The sequence below is a fragment of the Sinohyriopsis cumingii genome, chromosome 12, assembly GCF_028554795.1.
Source record: "Sinohyriopsis cumingii isolate HCF-2022 chromosome 12, ASM2855479v2, whole genome shotgun sequence".
Classification (NCBI taxonomy): Eukaryota; Metazoa; Mollusca; class Bivalvia; order Unionida; family Unionidae; genus Sinohyriopsis; species Sinohyriopsis cumingii.
Window position 1 is genome coordinate 114,873,757 of NC_142972.1, and position 23,815 is coordinate 114,897,571.

Consider the following 23,815-nt stretch of genomic DNA (forward strand, 5'->3'; position numbering starts at 1 on the left):
TCAAACATGTAAATCCTAACCTTCCATACTTTTCTAATTTATTCCATTCCTTATTCATACATGTAAATCCCAACCTTCCATGCTTTTCTAATTTATTCCATTCCTTATTCACACATGTAAATCCTAACCTTCCATGCTTTTCTAATTTATTCCATTCCTTATTCACACATGTAAATTCTAAGCTTCCACGCTTTTCTAATATATTCCATTCCTTATTCACACATGTAAATTCTAACTTCCATGCTTTTCTAATTTATTCCATTCCTTATTCACACATGTAAATCCTAACCTTCCTTGCTTTCCTAATATATTCAATTCCTTATTCACACATGTAAATCCTAACCTTCCATGCTTTTCTAATTTACTCCATTCTTTATTCACACATGTAAATTCTAACCTTCCATGCTTTTCTAATTTATTCCATTCCTTATTCACACATGTAAATCCTAACCTTCCATGCTTTTCTAATTTACTCCATTCCTTATTCATACATGTAAATCCCAACCTTCCATGCTTTTCTAATTTATTCCATTCCTTATTCACACATGTAAATCCTAACCTTCCATGCTTTTCTAATTTATTCCATTACTTATTCACACATGTAAATTCTAACCTTCCATACTTTTCTAATATATTCCATTCCTTATTCACACATGTAAATCCTAACCTTCCATGCTTTTCTAATTTACTCCATTCCTTATTCACACATGTAAATTCTAACCTTCCATGCTTTTCTAATTTATTCCATTCCTTATTAACACATGTAAATTCTAACCTTCCATGCCTTTCTAATATATTCCATTCCTTATTCACACATGTAAATCCTAACCTTCCATGCTTTTCTAATTTACTCCATTCCTTATTCACACATGTAAATTCTAACCTTCCATGCTTTTCTAATTTATTCCATTCCTTATTCACACATGTAAATCCTAACCTTCCTTGCTTTCCTAATAGATTCCATTCCTTATTCACACATGTAAATCCTAACCTTCCATGCTTTTTTAATTTATTCCATTCCTTATTCATACATGTAAATCCTAACCTTCCATGCTTTTCTAATTTATTCCATTCCTTATTCACACATGTAAATCCTAACCTTCCATGCTTTTCTAATTTATTCCATTCCTTATTCACACATGTAAATTCTAACCTTCCATGCTTTTCTAATTTATTCCATTCCTTATTCACACATGTAAATCCTAACCTTCCATGCTTTTCTAATTTACTCCATTCCTTATTCACACATGTAAATTCTAACCTTCCATGCTTTTCTAATTTATTCCATTCCTTATTCACACATGTAAATCCTAACCTTCCATGCTTTTCTAATTTACTCCATTCCTTATTCATACATGTAAATCCCAACCTTCCATGCTTTTCTAATTTATTCCATTCCTTATTCACACATGTAAATCCTAACCTTCCATGCTTTTCTAATTTATTCCATTCCTTATTCACACATGTAAATTCTAACCTTCCATGCTTTTCTAATATATTCCATTCCTTATTCACACATGTAAATCCTAACCTTCCATGCTTTTCTAATTTACTCCATTCCTTATTCACACATGTAAATTCTAACCTTCCATGCTTTTCTAATTTATTCCATTCCTTATTAACACATGTAAATCCTAACCTTCCATGCTTTTCTAATATATTCCATTCCTTATTCACACATGTAAATCCTAACCTTCCATGCTTTTCTAATTTATTCCATTCCTTATTCACACATGTAAATTCTAACCTTCCATGCTTTTCTAATTTATTCCATTCCTTATTCACACATGTAAATTCTAACCTTCCATGCTTTTCTAATTTATTCCATTCCTTATTCATACATGTAAATCCTAACCTTCCATGCTTTTCTAATTTATTCCATTCCTTATTCACACATGTAAATTCTAACCTTCCACGCTTTTCTAATATATTCCATTCCTTATTCACACATGTAAATCCTAACCTTCCATGCTTTCCTAATATATTCCATTCCTTATTCACACATGTAAATCCTAACCTTCCATGCTTTTTTAATATATTCCATTCCTTATTCACACATGTAAATTCTAACCTTCCATGCTTTCCTAATATATTCCATTCCTTATTCACACATGTAAATCCTAACCTTCCATGCTTTCCTAATATATTCCATTCCTTATTCACACATGTAAATCCTAACCTTCCATGCTTTTCTAATTTACTCCATTCCTTATTCACACATGTAAATCCTAACCTTCCATGCTTTTCTAATTTATTCCATTCCTTATTCACACATGTAAATCCTAACCTTCCATGCTTTCCTAATATATTCCATTCCTTATTCACACATGTAAATCCTAACCTTCCATGTTTTTCTAATTTACTCCATTCCTTATTCACACATGTAAATCCTAACCTTCCATGCTTTTCTAATTTATTCCATTCCTTATTCACACATGTAAATCCTAACCTTCCATGCTTTTCTAATTTATTCCATTCCTTATTCACACATGTAAATCCTAACCTTCCATGCTTTTTTAGTATATTCCATTCCTTATTCATACATGTAAATCCTAACCTTCCATGCTTTTCTAATTTATTCCATTCCTTATTCACACATGTAAATCCTAACCTTCCATGCTTTTTTAATATATTCCATTCCTTATTCATACATGTAAATCCTAACCTTCCATGCTTTTCTAATTTATTCCATTCCTTATTCACACATGTAAATTCTAACCTTCCATGCTTTTCTAATTTATTCCATTCCTTATTCACACATGTAAATTCTAACCTTCCATGCTTTTCTAATTTATTCCATTCCTTATTCACACATGTAAATCCTAACCTTCCATGCTTTTCTAATTTACTCCATTCCTTATTCACACATGTAAATTCTAACCTTCCATGCTTTTCTAATTTATTCCATTCCTTATTCACACATGTAAATCCTAACCTTCCATGCTTTTCTAATTTATTCCATTCCTTATTCACACATGTAAATCCTAACCTTCCATGCTTTTTTAATATATTCCATTCCTTATTCATACATGTAAATCCTAACCTTCCATGCTTTTCTAATTTATTCCATTCCTTATTCACACATGTAAATTCTAACCTTCCATGCTTTTCTAATTTATTCCATTCCTTATTCACACATGTAAATTCTAACCTTCCATGCTTTTCTAATATATTCCATTCCTTATTCACACATGTAAATCCTAACCTTCCATGCTTTTCTAATTTACTCCATTCCTTATTCACACATGTAAATTCTAACCTTCCATGCTTTTCTAATTTATTCCATTCCTTATTAACACATGTAAATCCTAACCTTCCATGCTTTTCTAATATATTCCATTCCTTATTCACACATGTAAATCCAAACCTTCCATGCTTTTCTAATTTATTCCATTCCTTATTCACACATGTAAATTCTAACCTTCCATGCTTTTCTAATTTATTCCATTCCTTATTCACACATGTAAATTCTAACCTTCCATGCTTTTCTAATTTATTCCATTCCTTATTCATACATGTAAATCCTAACCTTCCATGCTTTTCTAATTTATTCCATTCCTTATTCACACATGTAAATTCTAACCTTCCACGCTTTTCTAATATATTCCATTCCTTATTCACACATGTAAATCCTAACCTTCCATGCTTTCCTAATATATTCCATTCCTTATTCACACATGTAAATCCTAACCTTCCATGCTTTTTTAATATATTCCATTCCTTATTCACACATGTAAATTCTAACCTTCCATGCTTTCCTAATATATTCCATTCCTTATTCACACATGTAAATCCTAACCTTCCATGCTTTCCTAATATATTCCATTCCTTATTCACACATGTAAATCCTAACCTTCCATGCTTTTCTAATTTACTCCATTCCTTATTCACACATGTAAATCCTAACCTTCCATGCTTTTCTAATTTATTCCATTCCTTATTCACACATGTAAATCCTAACCTTCCATGCTTTCCTAATATATTCCATTCCTTATTCACACATGTAAATCCTAACCTTCCATGTTTTTCTAATTTACTCCATTCCTTATTCACACATGTAAATCCTAACCTTCCATGCTTTTCTAATTTATTCCATTCCTTATTCACACATGTAAATTCTAACCTTCCATGCTTTTCTAATTTATTCCATTCCTTATTCACACATGTAAATCCTAACCTTCCATGCTTTTTTAGTATATTCCATTCCTTATTCATACATGTAAATCCTAACCTTCCATGCTTTTCTAATTTATTCCATTCCTTATTCATACATGTAAATTCTAACCTTCCATGCTTTTCTAATTTATTCCATTCCTTATTCACACATGTAAATCCTAACCTTCCATGCTTTTTTAATATATTCCATTCCTTATTCATACATGTAAATCCTAACCTTCCATGCTTTTCTAATTTATTCCATTCCTTATTCACACATGTAAATTCTAACCTTCCATGCTTTTCTAATTTATTCCATTCCTTATTCACACATGTAAATTCTAACCTTCCATGCTTTTCTAATTTATTCCATTCCTTATTCACACATGTAAATTCTAACCTTCCATGCTTTTCTAATTTATTCCATTCCTTATTCACACATGTAAATTCTAACCTTCCATGCTTTTCTAATATATTCCATTCGTTATTCACACATGTAAATTCTAACCTTCCATGCTTTTCTAATTTATTCCATTCCTTATTCACACATGTAAATTCTAACCTTCCATGCTTTTCTAATTTATTCCATTCCTTATTCATACATGTAAATCCCAACCTTCCATGCTTTTCTAATTTATTCCATTCCTTATTCACACATGTAAATCCTAACCTTCCTTGCTTTCCTAATATATTCCATTCCTTATTCACACATGTAAATCCTAACCTTCCATGCTTTTCTAATTTATTCCATTCCTTATTCACACATGTAAATCCTAACCTTCCATGCTTTCCTAATATGTTCCATTCCTTATTCACACATGTAAATCCTAACCTTCCATGCTTTTTTAATTTATTCCATTCCTTATTCACACATGTAAATTCTAACCTTCCATGCTTTTCTAATTTATTCCATTCCTTATTCATACATGTAAATCCCAACCTTCCATGCTTTTCTAATTTATTCCATTCCTTATTCACACATGTAAATCCTAACCTTCCTTGTTTTCCTAATATATTCCATTCCTTATTCACACATGTAAATCCTAACCTTCCATGCTTTTCTAATTTATTCCATTCCTTATTCACACATGTAAATCCTAACCTTCCATGCTTTCCTAATATATTCCATTCCTTATTCACACATGTAAATCCTAACCTTCCATGCTTTTTTAATATATTCCATTCCTTATTCATACATGTAAATTCTAACCTTCCATGCTTTTCTAATTTATTCCATTCCTTATTCACACATGTAAATCCTAACCTTCCATGCTTTTCTAATTTATTCCATTCCTTATTCATACATGTAAATTCTAACTTTCCATGCTTTCCTAATATATTCCATTCCTTATTAACACATGTAAATTCTAACTTTCCATGCTTTCCTAATATATTCCATTCCTTATTAACACATGTAAATTCTAACTTTCCATGCTTTTCTAATTTATTCCATTCCTTATTAACACATGTAAATTCTAACTTTCCATGCTTTCCTAATATATTCCATTCCTTATTCACACATGTAAATCCTAACCTTCCATGCTTTTTTAATATATTCCATTCCTTATTCATACATGGAAATCCTAACCTTCCATGCTTTTCTAATTTATTCCATTCCTTATTCACACATGTAAATCCTAACCTTCCATGCTTTCCTAATATATTCCATTCCTTATTCACACATGTAAATTCTAACCTTCCATGCTTTTCTAATATATTCCATTCCTTATTCACACATGTAAATCCTAACCTTCCATGCTTTTCTAATTTGTTCCATTCCTTATTCACACATGTAAATCCCAACCTTCCTTGCTTTCCTAATATATTCCATTCCTTGTTGACACATGTAAATCCTAACCTTCCATGCTTTCCTAATATATTCCATTCCTTTTTCACACATGTAAATCCTAACCTTCCATGCTTTTCTAATTTACTCCATTCCTAATTCACACATGTAAATCTTAACTTTCCTAATTTATTCAATTCCTGAGTCACACATGTAAATCCTAACTTTCCATGCTTTCCTAATTTATTAAATTCTTTATTCACACATTTATTAAATTCTTTATTCACACATGTAAATCCTAACTTTCCATGCTTTTCTAATTTATTCAATTTTTTAGATACACATGTAAATTCCTAACTTCCCATGCTTTCTTAATTTATTTAATTCTTTAGTCACACATGTAAATCCCAACCTTCCATACTTTCTTAATTTATTAAATTCTTTAGTCACACATGTAAATCCCAACTTTCCATGCTTTCCTAATTTATTCAGTTCCTTATTCACACATGTAAATTCTAACCTTCCATGCTTTTCTAATATATTCCATTCCTTATTCACACATGTAAATCCTAACCTTCCATGCTTTTCTAATTTGTTCCATTCCTTATTCACACATGTAAATCCCAACCTTCCTTGCTTTCCTAATATATTCCATTCCTTGTTGACACATGTAAATCCTAACCTTCCATGCTTTCCTAATATATTCCATTCCTTTTTCACACATGTAAATCCTAACCTTCCATGCTTTTCTAATTTACTCCATTCCTAATTCACACATGTAAATCTTAACTTTCCTAATTTATTCAATTCCTGAGTCACACATGTAAATCCTAACTTTCCATGCTTTCCTAATTTATTAAATTCTTTATTCACACATTTGTTAAATTCTTTATTCACACATGTAAATCCTAACTTTCCATGCTTTTCTAATTTATTCAATTTTTTAGACACACATGTAAATTCCTAACTTCCCATGCTTTCTTAATTTATTTAATTCTTTAGTCACACATGTAAATCCCAACCTTCCATACTTTCTTAATTTATTAAATTCTTTAGTCACACATGTAAATCCCAACTTTCCATGCTTTCCTAATTTATTCAGTTCCTTATTCAGACATGTAAATTCCAAACTTTCCTAATTTATTCATAAAACAAAATTGTACATTTCACTTATTTTGTGTTAGTATCAATGTAGTGCTCCTTCTTTACAACAACATACACTGAAGCCACAAAGTGATGTGTTGTAGATGAAGCACATTGCTCTAGTGATGTATTTTGGTGTTTGTGTGTTGATGTGCAGTGTTCACACTTTTTAATGGTATTCACTGGAACAACAAAACTGACATGTGGTAAAGACAGGGCTAATGTGTAATCAGCTATGCTAGTTTATAAACACACAAATGTATATAAAGTGAATCCACATTATAATCTTGTTGTCAACTGCCAAAAAACTAATAAATCAGGTGAAAAAAGCTGTTACAATAACAGAATATGTCTAACCAACAGATTAGGAATTCAAGACTATCAGCTTTATGAGAGACACAGCAGTATCTGGAGTGTCTTTAGTACTGAGTCTGTAGCATCGTCTTTCTATCCAGCTGTCCATTACTATATCTACACCTAAATCTCATAGCAAAACATTCAGTAAACTTGGTAGTCTTCTTGTCCTTTAATGACCACGTCAATGTGGGCTATTAGGATTGGCTAGTCTTATTGTCCTATAATGACCATGTCAATGTGGGCTATTAGGATTGGCTAGTCTTCTAGTCCTATAATGACCATGTCAATGTGGGCTATTAGGATTGACTAGTCTTCTTGTCCTATAATGACCATGTCAATGTGGGCTATTAGGATTGGCTAGTCTTCTTGTCGTATAATGACCATGTCAATGTGGGCTATTAGGATTGGCTAGTCTTTTTGGCCTAAAATGACCATGTCAATGCGGGCTGTTAGGATTGGCTAGTCTTCTTGTCCTATAATGACCATGTCAATGTGGGCGATTAGGATTGGCTAGTCTTCTAGTCCTATAATGACCATGTCAATGTGAGCGATTAGGATTGGCCAGTCTTCTTGTCCTTTAATGACTATGTCAATGTGGGCTATTAGGATTGGCTAGTCTTCTTGTCCTATAACGACCATGTCAATGTGGTCTACATGTATTAGGATTAACTAGTCTTCTAGTCCTATAATGACCATGTCAATGTGGTTTATTAGAATTAGCTAATCTTCTCGTCCTGTAATGACCATGTCAACATGTGCCCTTAGGATTGGCTAGTCTTCTTGTCCTATAATGACCATGTCAATGTGAGCGAGTAGGATTGGCTAGTCTTGTCCTGTAATGGCCATGTCAATGTGGGCAAGTAAAAGAGAGTAAACTTGAAAAGAGGTTGCAACCATAAAAAGGCATAGGCCTCATTTTCTTTCCTTTACATGAAGAAATATGAAATAAACTTGCTTACCTTTACAAGCGATCAGTTTTATAGACCTCCTGGGATTAAAATTTGCTACTGATTTTGGTTACAAAATGAACAAAATTTCACTTTAAGCTTCATGTATAAATGTTTGGTGGCAATATCGTGGATTGTATTGTTGTTGCAGACATAACTATTTTATCAACATAAAAGTTGATAAAAAAAAATAGCATAAAATATTCTCTTCAACTTTTTTTGCACTATTTAGCTGTGTTTTGACTACAAAAAAAGACTCGAGTTGGTAATATAATCTGAATTCTAAAGCGTTCAATGGCCAAGGGTGTATGAATTCAATCACCAAGGGTGTTATGTGATGGTATCCATTCTAATGCAATTAATCGCCAAGGGTGTCATGTGATGGTATCCATTCTAATGCAATTAATGGCCAAATGTGTATGTGATGGCATCCATTCTAAAATATTCCATGGCCAAGGGTGTATGTATGTGATAGCATACATTATAAAGCATTCAATGGCCAAAGATGTATGTGATGGCATACATTATAAAGCATTCAATGGCCAAAGATGTATGTGATGGCATCTGTTCTAAACATTCAATGGCCAAGGGTGTATGTATGTGATGGCATCCATTCTAAAGCACCCAGTGGCCAAGGATGTACATGATGGCATCCATTCTAACACATTCAATGGCCAAATGTGTACATGATGGCATCCATTATAAAGCATTCAGTGGTCAAGGGTGTATGTGATTTCATCCATTATAAAGCATTCAATGGCCCAAGATATATGTGATGGCATCCATTGTAAAGCATTCAATGGCCAAAGACGTATGTGATGGCATCTGTTCTAAACATTCATTGGCCAAGGGTGTATGTATGTGATGGCATCCACTGTAAAGCATTCAATGGCCAAAGACGTATGTGATGGCATCTGTTCTAAACATTCAATGGCCAAGGGTGTACATGATGGCATCCATTCTAAAGCACCCAGTGGCCAAGGATGTACATGATGGCATCCATTCTAACACATTCAATGGCCAAATGTGTACATGATGGCATCCATTATAAAGCATTCAGTGGTCAAGGGTGTATGTATGTGATTTCATCCATTATAAAGCATTCAATGGCCCAAGATATATGTGATGGCATCCATTGTAAAGCATTCAATGGCCAAAGATGTATGTGATGGCATCTATTCTAAAGCATTCATTGGCCAAGGGTGTATGTATGTGATGGCATCCATTGTAAAGCATTCAATGGCCACTTAGTAATAACTCTCTCAAACACACATATACAAAAAAGTACAAATTCCCATATGAATCTTTTAATAATATGAGGAATGCAATAGCAGCCAAAATAATAGTACATGATCACACAATAAACAAAAGTCTAGGTGTGAAAGATGGCTCCATAAACACCATGATTAGACAAAATTAATAGTTCATCATAACACAAACAGAACAAGTCTAGATATGAAAGACTGCTCCCCACACAGCATGAAAAGACAAAGTTTTCATTGATACAATAGAATATTGCCAGAACATGAATAAATGTTGCAAGGTACTAATTTTATGGCATCATAAAGTTAGATGGACCATACATATTTACAAAAAAAGAAGAGGCAAAGGACAAATAAATTGATGTGGCAACAAAAATGCATAAAATAATGTGAGCTAGGCAAGAAGGTAAATAATGATTACTGCAAAAAAAATTACAACCAAGTGATGAAATTATTGTTCTGAGTTTGAAAAGGTAAAGTTTACATACATATTAAATATTATGAAATGAAAATTATCTCAAACAAGAACCTTGAGTATTGGATCAAACTTCTGGTTACATGTCTAATAGCCAAACGCAAGAGCAATTGGCATGTCATATGGGCTACTAGGGTGCTTTCTTTACAAATTTCTTCAAATTCTGTTATCTCAGAAAAAGTCATTTCAATCTTGTTCCATTTTAATTCTCTAGTCTTATATTAAATGGCAGATCCATATTTATTTAAAATTAATATGCCTTTATATCTAGTGTTTTCTACCAAATTAAAGGAAAATGGATGTTAAGTTTGGAACAAAAGGTATTATTTGTGAGGGATTCATTTACATTTCTGAGAACAGACTAGTCAAACATGAAGGCCAATCTAATAAACTAATCATCACTTTCTTTACAATGTGTGAAGTCTAAATTGAAATTCTCACAATAATCTTGATTTTCACTGGAATGAAAAATCATCTCACTTCTAAAACATGTATGGTGGTATTTCAGAAATTAAGATAAAATGGAATGTTTAACATCTCCATCAACCACTGGCACATTGCATGATCACTGCGTTCATCATTCATATATGTAGGTACTAGTAGTGCATTGCTTACTCTGGACATTACTGACCCTGAAGTATCAATGACCCTGACCTTTGATACAGACACTGTTATTCCTCTTTCAGTTACATTGACCCTGACCTTCTGACCTCAAGATCAATAGCTGTCATTCTTTCTGCAAGAAGAACTTGCCTTTAGAGATAGGTGCTGGAGAAATGTAGTCATTGTGCAGTAAAGGAAACGCAGACAGTGTTGTAGCATAATATGCTCTATCAAACATGGGGCAAATAATAAATATCAAACAAGCAAGATAAATTTGGACAGGTGTCACAGAACCCATTACCTACTTACAAAGACAAGCAGATGATACAGTTCATGTCATTTTTATCCTATTGCAAATTTCAAATAATAACAAAATTGGCACATTGTATCACACCTACAAATGGAACTGTAACAAAAGCAATTTGTTTCTTAAGAAAATACAGCAATAAAGCATTGTATTTTCTTGAAAAACTTGATTTTATGTCAAAATGTACCCCATGTATAAATAGTTTTCTATGTAGGCACTACTTTGGCAAGGGTGAGTCTTCAAATATTGACCAACAGGTCTCAAAAGCCTGGACCTTTGCTCAAGGTATGAAGTCTTGAACTAAACTTGACTGTAGAAACCATTATTTCCTTATTAGATTTACTTTAAGCTTTTGACCAATAATTAAAGGTTGGTTTATTCCCCTAAGCACAAACCATCCACAAAGCTGGGTGAAAGAACTAACTCTAGAACAGAAATTAATTTCCCAGATCCATTTTTCTTTGAGTCACAATGACCTTGATCTCACAATCAACAGTCCTCATCAAATGTTCTGTGCAATTTCTCCAAAATTTGGTCAAGGTATGTGGTCTACAAATGAAGTTATTATGCAAAAACATTTTTCTGCTTTCAGTCAGTAGCCTGAACCTTAAACTAAATAGTCTTCTTTCTTACCCAACATGCAACTGCTCCAGCATCCTAGTGGTTAGAACATCCACCTCAGATGTGGAAGGTCGTGGGATTGATCCCTGGCCAAGTCATATCAAAGACTTACAAAAATGGTACTAACAGGTGCCTTGCTTGGCACTCAGCATTGAGAGGTTAGTGTTAGGACTGGTCAGCCTGGTGTCAGATAATGTGACTGGGTGGGACAAGAATGCTATATGTCTGTAGCATGATGACCCAGTGCTAGACATCACTATAAACTGCTACACTGTAGACATCCTAGTGATATGACTGAAAAATTGTTAAAGCTACGTTACAAATCCAAATCACACACACATGCCCAACATGCAAGTCATCCAGAAACCTTGAACACCAACTATAAAATCAATAAGCTTCTTCCCTCCCCCTAAGCACATGCCATTTATAATGCTTGGTAAATGAAGATGGTAGCAAACTCAAGTTATAGCAAAGAAATGAAACTGGGAACAGCTGGCCAGATAGTATCAAAACAAAAATGAAAAGCTAAAATTAGAAGAATGTATACAGATAAACAGTCCCACTAATCACTTAAATAGGGACAGGACAACAGTGACAAGAGATAAAAGTTTATATCATAAACTTTCTTTTATCCTTTACATTACACACACTTACTTATGTTTCTACATAAAGAACCAATGGCTCATGGGTCTTTATTTCCCATGAATGCTTATTTTCCATACAGGCTTATTTTTTTTTATACATGCTTATTTCCCATACGTGCTTATTTTCTATGCATGCTTATGTTTCATGTATTTGCTTATTATCCAGATTTTACAGTACTGTATAATGTGTGTGTGTATGTCTATTATTTACATTTTAAAACGTAGCTTAACAATTTTCCAGTCATATTGCAAAAATGTCTGCAGTGTGGCAGTTTAAAGTGGTGTCTAGCACTAAGGCATCATGCCACAGACATGAATCATGATGTCCCACCCAGTCACATTATCCGGACACCAGGCCAACCAGTCCTAACACTAACTTCTTAATGCTGAGCGCCTAGCGAGGCAGCTGTTAGTACCATTTTTAGATGTCTTTGGTATGACTTGGCCGGGGTTCGAACCCATGATCTCCTGCATCCAGGGCATATGCTCTAACCACTAGGCCACTGGAGCGGTCAGTACTGTATAATAAAAAAGTACAATAGTACCATGAATTGTAAGACAACAGTACCATTAGAAGTTTATTCTAAGATAATAGTACCATGAATGGTTCATCATAACACAAGAGTATCATGAATGGTTCATTATAAGACAATAGTAAAATGAATGGTTCATAAGACAAGAGTAGCATGAATGGTTCATCATAAGAAAATAGTACCATGAATGGTTCATTATAAGACAATAGTACTATGAATGGTTCATCATAAGAGTACCATGAATGGTTTATAAGACAATAGTACCTTCAATGGTTCCTTATAAAAGAGTACCATGAATGGTTCTTTATAAGACAAGAGTACCATGAATGGTTTATCATAAGACAATAGTACCATCAATGGTTACTTATAAGATGAATGTACCATGAATGGTTCATTGTAAGATGATAGTACCATGAAGGGTTCATATCCCTAGTTTAATTGGCCTTGGCCTCTAATATCACAGCAAGCACCTCCAAAACAGGCAAACATTATGTGTCTAAGTTTGGGCTTTAATGATTTCAAATTGCTCTTACCGCCAGAAAAGGTAAATCATGCTTTTGTTGAACTGAAACAGGATTATTTCATTAGCAAACAAACCTTAGTATTGCACAGTTGACTCTTGAGATTATTGACCTACAGGACTTATTGACCTTGACCCTTAGTCTTAAAATGAACTTATGTATGGAAACCATTATTTTCTTAGCAGATTCACCATGACTTTCAAACCCCAAAGGGTAAAAATTTCTTTCTAACCCAGAGTGTAAGATATCAAAGTTTAGTCATATAATGTTCTCTGGAACAATATTATTGTTTGTACAAAACATATTTTTCTTTCAGTCACAATGGCCTTGACCATTTGACCCCAAGATTAATAGGCCTCCTCCATACCTTATCTGCAAACTTTCCACAAACTTTGGTCAAGGTATGTGAAAACTAATGTTAATATGTGAAAATCATTTATCTTCTTTCACTCACAGGTACTCTGATATCAGATCCCAATATCACTACACTTCTTTCTTACCCAATGTACAAGTTATTCATAATACAGGTTTACAATGCACTAATGATAAGACTGTATAGAAACCATTTTTCTTCTTTTAAATCACAATGACCTTGACCTTTCACATATTGACCCAATAATTCATAGGCTTCTTCATTATCCCAAGTGCAAGCCATCCACAAAGTTTGGTAAATGTAGATGAACCAAAAGTTAATGTATGAAAAAGGATAGCAGACAGACAGATGAACAGGATACAAGTATCCAATTACTCCATGGTACACTTATTTCATAAGCAGAAATACAAATACATCAACAATATTATTACAATATTAAAGGCGAAGATAAAAGTTGTCAAATTTGAAAACAACAATTTTACTGGTGTCTTGAAATAAAATGTTTTAGACCTCATTTCCATCATGTCCATATCACTACAAAGAATAAAATATCAAATTAGTATGCAGCCTCTTCCAATGGTGGATTTTCAAGTATCTAACACTAAACTTGCATCATATATATATATATATATATATATATATATGCTTATTGACAATTAAAAAGAATAAAGTATTTAATTATAATGCAATCTCTTGCAGTGTTGGATTTTCAAGTATCTAACACTAAACTTGCATCATATATATGCTTATCCACAATTTAAAATTCCAAGTCATCATCATATATATTAGAAAATCTTCCACATTTTCTAATTCTGTGTCCTAAGATGTAAATATCAAAAACAAATAACAAAATTTAGATAAATGGAATTTTCTGATTATACAATGAACAAGCATTTAGTACAAACATTTTTAGTGATAAACAGAAACAATGTTTGAAGAACATTTTATGTGCATCGTCTTTTCTCCGTCGTCAGAGATTGAAATAATTCTGGCCATCCGAGTAAGTTCAATCCACATTTAACAACATTCACCGGAAAATCTGGACCTTTTTATTACTGATCAACATCTATTTCTATTTATGTTCAGTTTTTTATATAGGATCCTGTTAATACAAAATCATCGGTATTGGTGGCGTATAATCAGACGAACAAGAGCTTATTATAAAGAACAGCTTGTAAAATACAACATAAAAATGTTAGAATACACTAAGCTAGCACACTGCTGTGGATGCCATTTCAGTCTGATCAAAGACGTTATCTTGATGTGACTGTCGGCTGACTGCCTGGTGACTGGGACCCCTCAGTGATGGCACTGGAATGGAAAAAAGGTGACCTATTAAAATCATTCTGAAACTCTTATTCCAATTTTCATTTCCAATTTGATTGTTTTTTTAAAACAAATATATAAGGATCACATTCAAACACTTTTAAATTTCAGTTACTAATACACACATATATGAATACAACTACATCCTTCTTTTGAGATCAAATAAAAGATTGAGCATAAAGAAATGAAAATAAGTGATGTAACATGATGAAAACATTAATGTGTAATTAAGGTTATGTTCAGCAATAAGTTAATTGTAGACTATAATTAGCTGTGTTCTCAGCTGAAAAGGACAATATCTTACCCAAAGTCAGCAACATTGTAAACTATAATTAGCTATTTTGTCAGCAGAAATGAACAATATCCTATCCAAATCAGCAATATTGTAAACTATAATCAGCTATTTTCTTAGCAGAAATGGACAATATACTATACAAAGTCAGCAACATTGTAAACTATAATTAGCTATTTCTCAGCAGAAATGGACAATATCCTATCCAAATCAGCAATATTGTTAACTACATTTTGCTATTTTCTCAGCTGAAAAGGACAATATCCTATGCAAAGTCAACAATATTGTAAACTATAATTAGCTATTATCTCAGTTGAAAGGACAATGTAATATACAAAGTCAGCAACATTATAAAATAAAATTTACAATTTTCTCAGCAGAAATGGACAATATCCTATACAAGGTCAGCAATAATAAAACTATATCCATTTACTGATGGGTTTTCTAAGAAATGGCAATATATATATATATATATATATATATATATATATATATATATATATATATATGCTTATCAATGGATTGTTAAAGTGTTTACACTCTGACATGCAATATAACTAGTTAAAATAAATAAGTTATCTTAATAATGATGTACAGGTACATATTAAAAAATGCTGACACAAAGATCCAAAAGAATGAATTATAAGCCTTTGTTGTGAATTCAGGCTTGAGTGAACTATCACACCTGTAAATCAGATCTTATTCTGATCAGAATGGTAAAACTGTCACAGCTGTAGTGATTCATATTTCATTCCAATCAGACTGGTAAACTATCACAGCTAATTCATATCCCATTCCTATCAGATTTGAAAACTATCAAAGCTAATTCATATTTCATTCTGATCAGAATGGTAACACTATCACAGCTGTAACTCGTATTTCATTCTGTTCAAAATGGTAACACTATCACAGCTGTAACACATATCTCATTCCGATCAGAATGGTAACACTATCACAGCTGTCATTAAAAACTATCACAGCCGTAATTCACATCTCATTTGAATCAAAATGGTAAACTATCACAGCTGTCATTCATATCTCAATCCAATCTGCCCAACAAATATCATTTTACTTCCACCATCAATTATTTAGTAAATATTCCAAATGCATACAAAAATGAAGTGTTCTTTTTCAGAAAAAGATAACAATCTTTGCTCAAGAAGAATGAGTAATCATTATATTTGAGTATGGCTAATGTCACAAAATGGCAGACGTAAAACTGGCCAAAAACCTACCTGATCATGTATTCACTAAATACTGTACATGGAATCAAATGTAATCAGATTTAGAAGACTAGAATATGCTGTATAATTTTTCATAAGGAATGGAGGGCAGAAAATGGAAAAGTATGATAAAGCAGATTAGGGATCTGACTCGGTGATAATGTCTTGAGTGCTTTTTGGTGTCACTGTTAAAGGAAGGAATAAGTCCCATATGTTGCTAGTAGTCTCTGCAAATCAACATTGGCCATAGCTGTTTCTAATCTTACATGTGTGATACATTGGCCATATTTGCTTCTAATTTCACATGTATGATACATTGGCATAGCTATGTTTCTAATCTTGCATGTGTGATACGTTAGCCATAGCTGTTTCTAATCTTATATGTAAGATACATTGGCCATAGCTATGTTTATAATCTTACATGTGTGATACATTGGCCATAGCAATGTTTCTAATCTTGCATGTATGATACATTGGCCATAGCTATGTTTCTAATCTTGCATGTGTGATATGTTAGCCATAGCTGTTTCTAATCTTACATGTAAGATACATTGGCCATAGCTATGTTTCTAATCTTGCAAATGTGATACATTGGCCATAGCTATGTTTCTAATCTTGCATGTGTGATACATTGGCCATAGCTATGTTTATAATCTTCCATGTGTGATACGTTGGCCATAGCTATGTTTCTAATCTTGCATGTATGCATGGGCGTACGCAGGATTTTTTGCAGGGTGGGGTCAGTCAGTCATGGCTGGGAGAGTTAGTTGCATAGTTCTATGCATAAGCAGTCTGAAACTAAAGCTAATATTTACTAAGTGTTTTGAACAGAATCTTGCGACATATTTTCAGCTTCATTTGCATGTTTAAACTTGTCAGCATTTATATATATATTTGCAGTATGATTTCTGGGGGGGGTCACACCCCCCCCATGACCTATGCTGTGGGCACCCATTCATGTACGATGCTGAATACTTTGTATTTTTACTTTGCATAAGACATATGAAAGCAAATGTCAAAAGAAAGTTTATTGTTATGTTATTTGTTATTTTCCATCTTTCCAATTTCGTCAAGAAAAAAGCATTCATCTATCAAATAACAAATCTTCTTTGATATAAAAATATTTCTTGATCACACCTATGTAAAATAAGTTATGCTGGCTTGGACTGACTTTTATCTTGGTCACAATTGTGAAAATAAGTCATGTTCGGTTGGTTTGGTGTTTAACTTGGTCACAACTGTGGAAAGTAAGTTTTATTGGTATAGGTTGGTGTTTAGCTCGATCACAGCTATGGAAAATGTGTTGTGTTGGCTCGGGTGGGTGTTTAACCTGATCACAACTATGAAAAATATGTTGTGTTGGCTTGGGCTGGTGTTTAAATGGGTCACAACTAAGGGAAATATGTTGTATTGGCTCCATATTAGCAGACAGACTGGTAGACAACATCAACACATCTTTATGAGCCACTATTACTACATTAAAGGCTATAGAAAATGGCAACACCATCCTTATGTGCCACCGTGTCTCCATTTTAACAGACAGACTGGTAGAAAACATCAGCACATCCTTATGAGATACCATGCCTCTATTATAGCAGAAACACTGGTACATAACATCAACACATCTTTAACATATGCATCACCAAACACACTCTTTGATATCACTTTCCTTTTTGGAGGAGCAATGATAACAAGAATTTTAAGATGGATGCACCAATGGCCCGATTTGATATCAGATTAGCACCATTTCTATTTAGTACCAACCAGACATCATAAGAAGTCTTTAGTTAAAGCACACTGTCGATATGACCAGCTGTCTAGAATTAGTAATAACAACATTTTCAAAATGGCTACAGGTGGCAGTCATATCAGAAGAAAGATTGGGAATTGGTACCATTCATCTATAACATACTAGACATCATAAGATGTCTTTCTGAGAACATCCATGCTGATATGACCATTCATTCATGAGATAAAGTGATAAGATTTTAAAGATAGCGACAGAGGCAGGCATACTGAATATCTGATATAGCACCACTAAGACCAACCAGACAGCATACAAAGTTGTTTAGTAAAAACACCATATTGATATGGCCATCCATTCTAGGGGATTAGTGATAACAATATTTTCAAGATGGCCACAATGGTGGCCAAACTGGACATCAGATTGATACCATTTTCATTTTAACCAACTACCGTATTTGCCAGCCACTAAGTCAATGTGGAGTATAAGTCGAATGAGCAAATTTGGCAAATTTTCCATCCTTCATCCATATATAAGTCGATGCTGAGTATACAACAAGGCCAGATTGATACCTTGGCAATGTCTTTTTCACTTTGTTCCTCACAGCATCGCAAATTTTATCCTATCTGTAACTCAATAACCTTTCCCGTCTGGATCAATAAATGTTAACTAAAAGCACCTAATTGGTTTCACAAGAAGCATTTTAAATATATTATGTACTTTTAGCTATATATAATGACGATGATCTGAACATTAATTGAGTTACAGATAGGATAAAATTCGCGATGCTGTGTGGAATTAAACTCAAATAACTTCAGATTTCATAAATATTAAAAGTTTCACTATATGCTATTTCAGATTACCAGCAATATGGAAATTGCATCATTGATGCTAAAATGCTTTTTCCAAATTTTTCTTTTTGGGTGGGAAAGAGAGATACAGAGAGAGATGCGTATTTATTCCCTCACATTTTTCTTCTTGCACTCATGATCAAAATAAAATATGGCCCAATATATATATAAGAGAGGGAGAGATTCCAGGTCTTTGTGGGGGTTTTCTTCACCTTATTGCCCCTGTTTAGCTAAAACTTTTGTCAAAGAGAGAAAATATAAAAATAGTAAATGTAAACTATGAAAATACATACCATGCTCCTTCAGGGTTTGAATATTCACAGTAGTTATATCCATATAGACTCCATTTACTAGGTTAAAACCCAAGAATGATCATTTTGCATGATGTCTAATTTTCTTTGCAAGTATTATAACTTCTCTATTCCCAACAAAAAAGATTATTTTTTCAAGTGCATGTACTCTTCCTGTACTTAGGCAGCAATTGTTTTTGATCTTTGCTCATGTTATATGTTACTTTAAATTGCTGTCAGTCCTATCAGCAAGTTCAAAAGATGTCATGGTTGAGAAATTTACAATAGTAACACCTGCCATTTCCTTTTATTATGTGGTACCATATTCATAATACCCATGGTTAGCCTCATTTCCCTATTGGTAGCCTCACTAATCTGATCTAGTGTGCAAAATCTTGACCTCAACTCTGGAAAACCTGACAACAGATGTAGCATATTTAATTAGCATCTTCATACCACTACAAAGCCACGTGATTTGTGACCAATGGAGACAAGAACTAAAACTAGAAGGAATTGCTTACCTAGTGGTATCAATTGATAATGGAATATGGTACTGCACTTTTGTACATGAGTATGATCACAGTCATCAAGTAAGTGAACAATAAAAGATTACCGTACAATTGTAAATACATCTCTCTCTCTCTCATAATGGGGCATAATTTTTATTTGATCATAAGGGGCAGAAAGAAAATTGTGATGCAATATCTGTCTCTGTCATGGTTATTCATCTTCTAACTTTTCAATTCTGATGCACCTGTATCAAATTTAAACAACGTATATAACAAATAACATATATTACTAATACTAGTCTTTAAGTGAAACCTCCCTGTTGATTCCATTCGGATGGCATAATAATAACAAGGCTTTCAAGATGGCCATACAGGTCACCAGAGCAGCAGCATTGTCATTTAGGACTAAGTAGTCATTATTAGAAGTCCTATAGTGAAAACCCCCTAGCCATATGACTTTACATAAAGGAACAGTAGTGATAACAGGTTTCCAAGATGGTCACTGTAGTGGCCACACTGGCCATCATACTGTTACGTTTTCATTTGTACAAACTATATGCCATCAAAAATCTTTTAATGAGAACCCCATGTTTCTATGACCATCCATTCAGGTGGAGCAGCAATAAAAGATTTCAAAGATGGCTACATACTGGACAACATATTTGCCCCATTTTCATTAGGGACCAAGTAAACATCATAAAAAGTCTTCTTGTGAGTACAACAAGTGTTAACATGACTTTCGCTTCAGTAACATTTTGAGAGAGAGAGTAACCTATCACAATACACAATGTACAGGCTTTAATATGGGAAGTTTTTACAATTAAATAACGATATTTATTCTTACTTTCAACTGTATGGTTCAGAAAGGGTCTTCTGCTTTGGTTAGAATATATAAAGCATGCAAGAAATCTAAGTGATCACGGCATATAATATAAATCTTTAATTATGCAAAAATCTATGAAGTCATTGGGTAAATACAAATATTTAAATTATGTTACTAAAACGTGAAATGCAGGTGTGCAACATACATTTATTAAAAGAGTGTGGAATTAACAGAGATACATGTCATCCTCAAACTTTATAATTCTAGCATGAACCGTTCTCGCACAAAATTTAACCAAACTGAAGCATAAAATATGTGCCATTAAGACCTATTATTACAATAAATGATGTAGTTATCATTCATTCACCAATTTTCATTATTCTGGGATGGATAGTATGTACACTGCATGCAAAAAAACCCCAAATTTTTTTCTAGTAAAATAGATTTTTTCGCAAATACTTAGCCAATCATAATACCTTAGGAAAACTATACCTGCCTTGCAAATCTAGTCCTCCCTAGTTAAAAACTTTCAGATGAAAGGCTAACAATTATCTGTCCACCTAAGTGGCAGTTGGGCTGAGTGATATTCCCTTGCTACAGGGATTGGTGCCAAATCTCATGAATATATCAGTTAGAACTGAATTAGAAGGCATGCTCTCTATATGGATGTAACTGCAGGAGGCTGGGAGGGTATTTATCATGACTGGGTAATTATTCACGAATAAAAACATTTTATTAAAAACAATTAGTTTCTGCTTTTGAATACATTACCCAACTTAATACTTTATGAGAATACATAAAAAGTGGAGGGAGGGTGCATCCCCTTACCCAGAAATGCCACCTCTGGTCCCCTAAGGTAAGTGAGACAGCTTCTAGGTAACCTAACAGGAGAATAATCCATCTGTCATGGAGCAGCTTCCAAAAGTGAAACATTTTCTTCCTGCAAATCCAGCAGAAGTCGTGAAGCCATATTTTATGAAACTGTCGAATGACCTGGAAAGGTGACCTATTGTACCATGGCTACAGACACCAGCAGATCAAACTGAGACCTTTGGGATGAAGGATCTCGGAGGCAAAAACTGGAGAATGTGAACTAAAATCTCCATTCCCAGGCATAGATAATGTCAGAGAACAGTTCTGGTCAAAGTCTATGCTTGTTCCAATTGCTCTAACCTTGTGAGAAAAAATGCACAACTAATTCATTGATCTGGAGTCTCTATAGAGTGAATAATCCACTTAATCCAGGACAGAAGGGTCTGTGCTGTTATATGATCCTGTCCCTGTCTGAGAGGTAAAAATAAACATGATTCCCTCAATGCAACAACTCATTTAAAGATACAACTTCAAAGCTCATACTGGATTTTGTAGGTGGTCTTGTGCTTAAGTGTCTGCAACAGACAGTGATTTCATTACAAAAGTCTCGATAAACATGGATGGGAGCCTGTTCTTCGCAAAGAATGATGGTACTCTCCTGAGTGAAACTGACCCACTGTGTCAGAACTGATTGTTATATGGGTCAATAGATATGTATTTTGCTGGTCTGCCTGCCATCACTAATGCAAATTAGGAAGCAGGTCCTGTATGAAAGGTGAGACAATGATGCCATTGCCAGTTGGGAGTTCCATCATGTTGGAACTGTAAGAAGAGAGGTACACCAAGAAATGCGCTGCTGACTTTTCCTGCAGACTCCCAAAGTAGTGAGAAGGCATGACTTGTATGATAGGTGAACTAATTTAGCTCTAGAGAGCAGTTCAATTAATGTATTATTTAGCAAGGTTATCCCCATGAAAAGTCCAACTGGGCAAAGGTCTAGTGCCACTGACCAGATGAAAATTAAATGAACAGAAGACCAGACAGGTCTACTTGTGCAATATCTTCTTTTCTATGATAGCACTGTGTGCTAGTGATGGTGGAATATTATGTTTAAATGTGATGGGTGCTAACTGCAGAGCCTAGAAAGTAGGTGGGAAGGCTGGATTTTGCAAAGTAGTTGCAGTTCTTCTAAGGTATTATGCCTGGGTAATGTATTTAAAGAACAACATATGTTGTCATGAACTATATACAAAAACTTTCGCCAGTAAAATGTTGAAGGTCATTCACAGTGACCTTTTTATTGTAAGTGTGTGGTACTAATAGAGATGAAGGATCTTCCCTGCTCTGAAAACTAGAGTCCTTCTGATGGGCCATTAGTCCACATTCTTCTTTAAAGCAATACAAAAGTAATGAAAAAACCCCGATTGTTTGAAAATTGCAGGGGCAACCAAGAAAATCTAATGTGTCCTATTTGAACTGATCATACAGAAGCCCATTAAAAATTGAACTTATATTAGCTGTATCTGTTAAACTTGTACATGCAAATTGCTTCTGATCCATCCCGAGGTGATTCCTTTCTAAAAATGGAAATTTTCATCTAGTTTAATGATTCTAATATGAAAAGCATGCTAGTAAAATGTGAAGTGTTGGTCAGAGTGATCTCCTTTAGTTGTAAAGGTTTCGTACTTATACAGATGCATACAATCATTTAGTTTATTGATTCTTAGGAAATAAACTTAAAATTTAACTAAAGTCAGTCAAGTATAAAATATGGGCTATTGTGACATATTTTTACAATAAGGATGCAGATGTTTTAGACCAATTTGTTTCTGCAAGTGTTCCCAATTGGTCGCATTCCTTTACAATATGATGCATGCAGGCCTGATTCCCAGAAAAACCTAAGTATAGTACTTATCAGTCAAGATGCATACCCACACATACTAGGTGGTCATCAACTGAACACTTAACATCATCAAGTAAAATAAGAAATCTAACTCACACTTATCTTCCTCTGCAGTACGTGTTTGGCAATAATATTGATGCATACAATTATCTGGCTACAGAGTAGCCAAAACACTGAATGCAATATGAACTTAAAACCAAAATAAATAAGTTAGAAAAGCATGAAATGTGTGTCACAGCAACCTACTTTTATGATGAGGATGCATAACATCAAGATGTATTCTCTAAGTTCCATGATTTCTATCATAACAATAT

The 23,815-nt window shown here is 33.7% G+C and overlaps 1 protein-coding gene across 2 annotated transcripts in view; it reads right to left on the bottom strand.

Moving 5' to 3' along the window:
- Positions 1-9,679: 9,679 nt before the first annotated feature.
- LOC149787288 (protein NDRG3-like) overlaps positions 9,680-23,815 on the bottom strand; it is an 83,404-nt gene continuing 69,268 nt past the window's right edge. For both annotated transcript variants that reach the window (XM_089977825.1, XM_089977824.1), the window contains one exon: positions 9,680-15,038. In XM_089977825.1, coding sequence (XP_089833951.1) covers positions 14,938-15,038 — 101 coding nt within the window. In that variant the 3' untranslated portion in view covers positions 9,680-14,937. The remainder of the gene's footprint in view (positions 15,039-23,815) is intronic.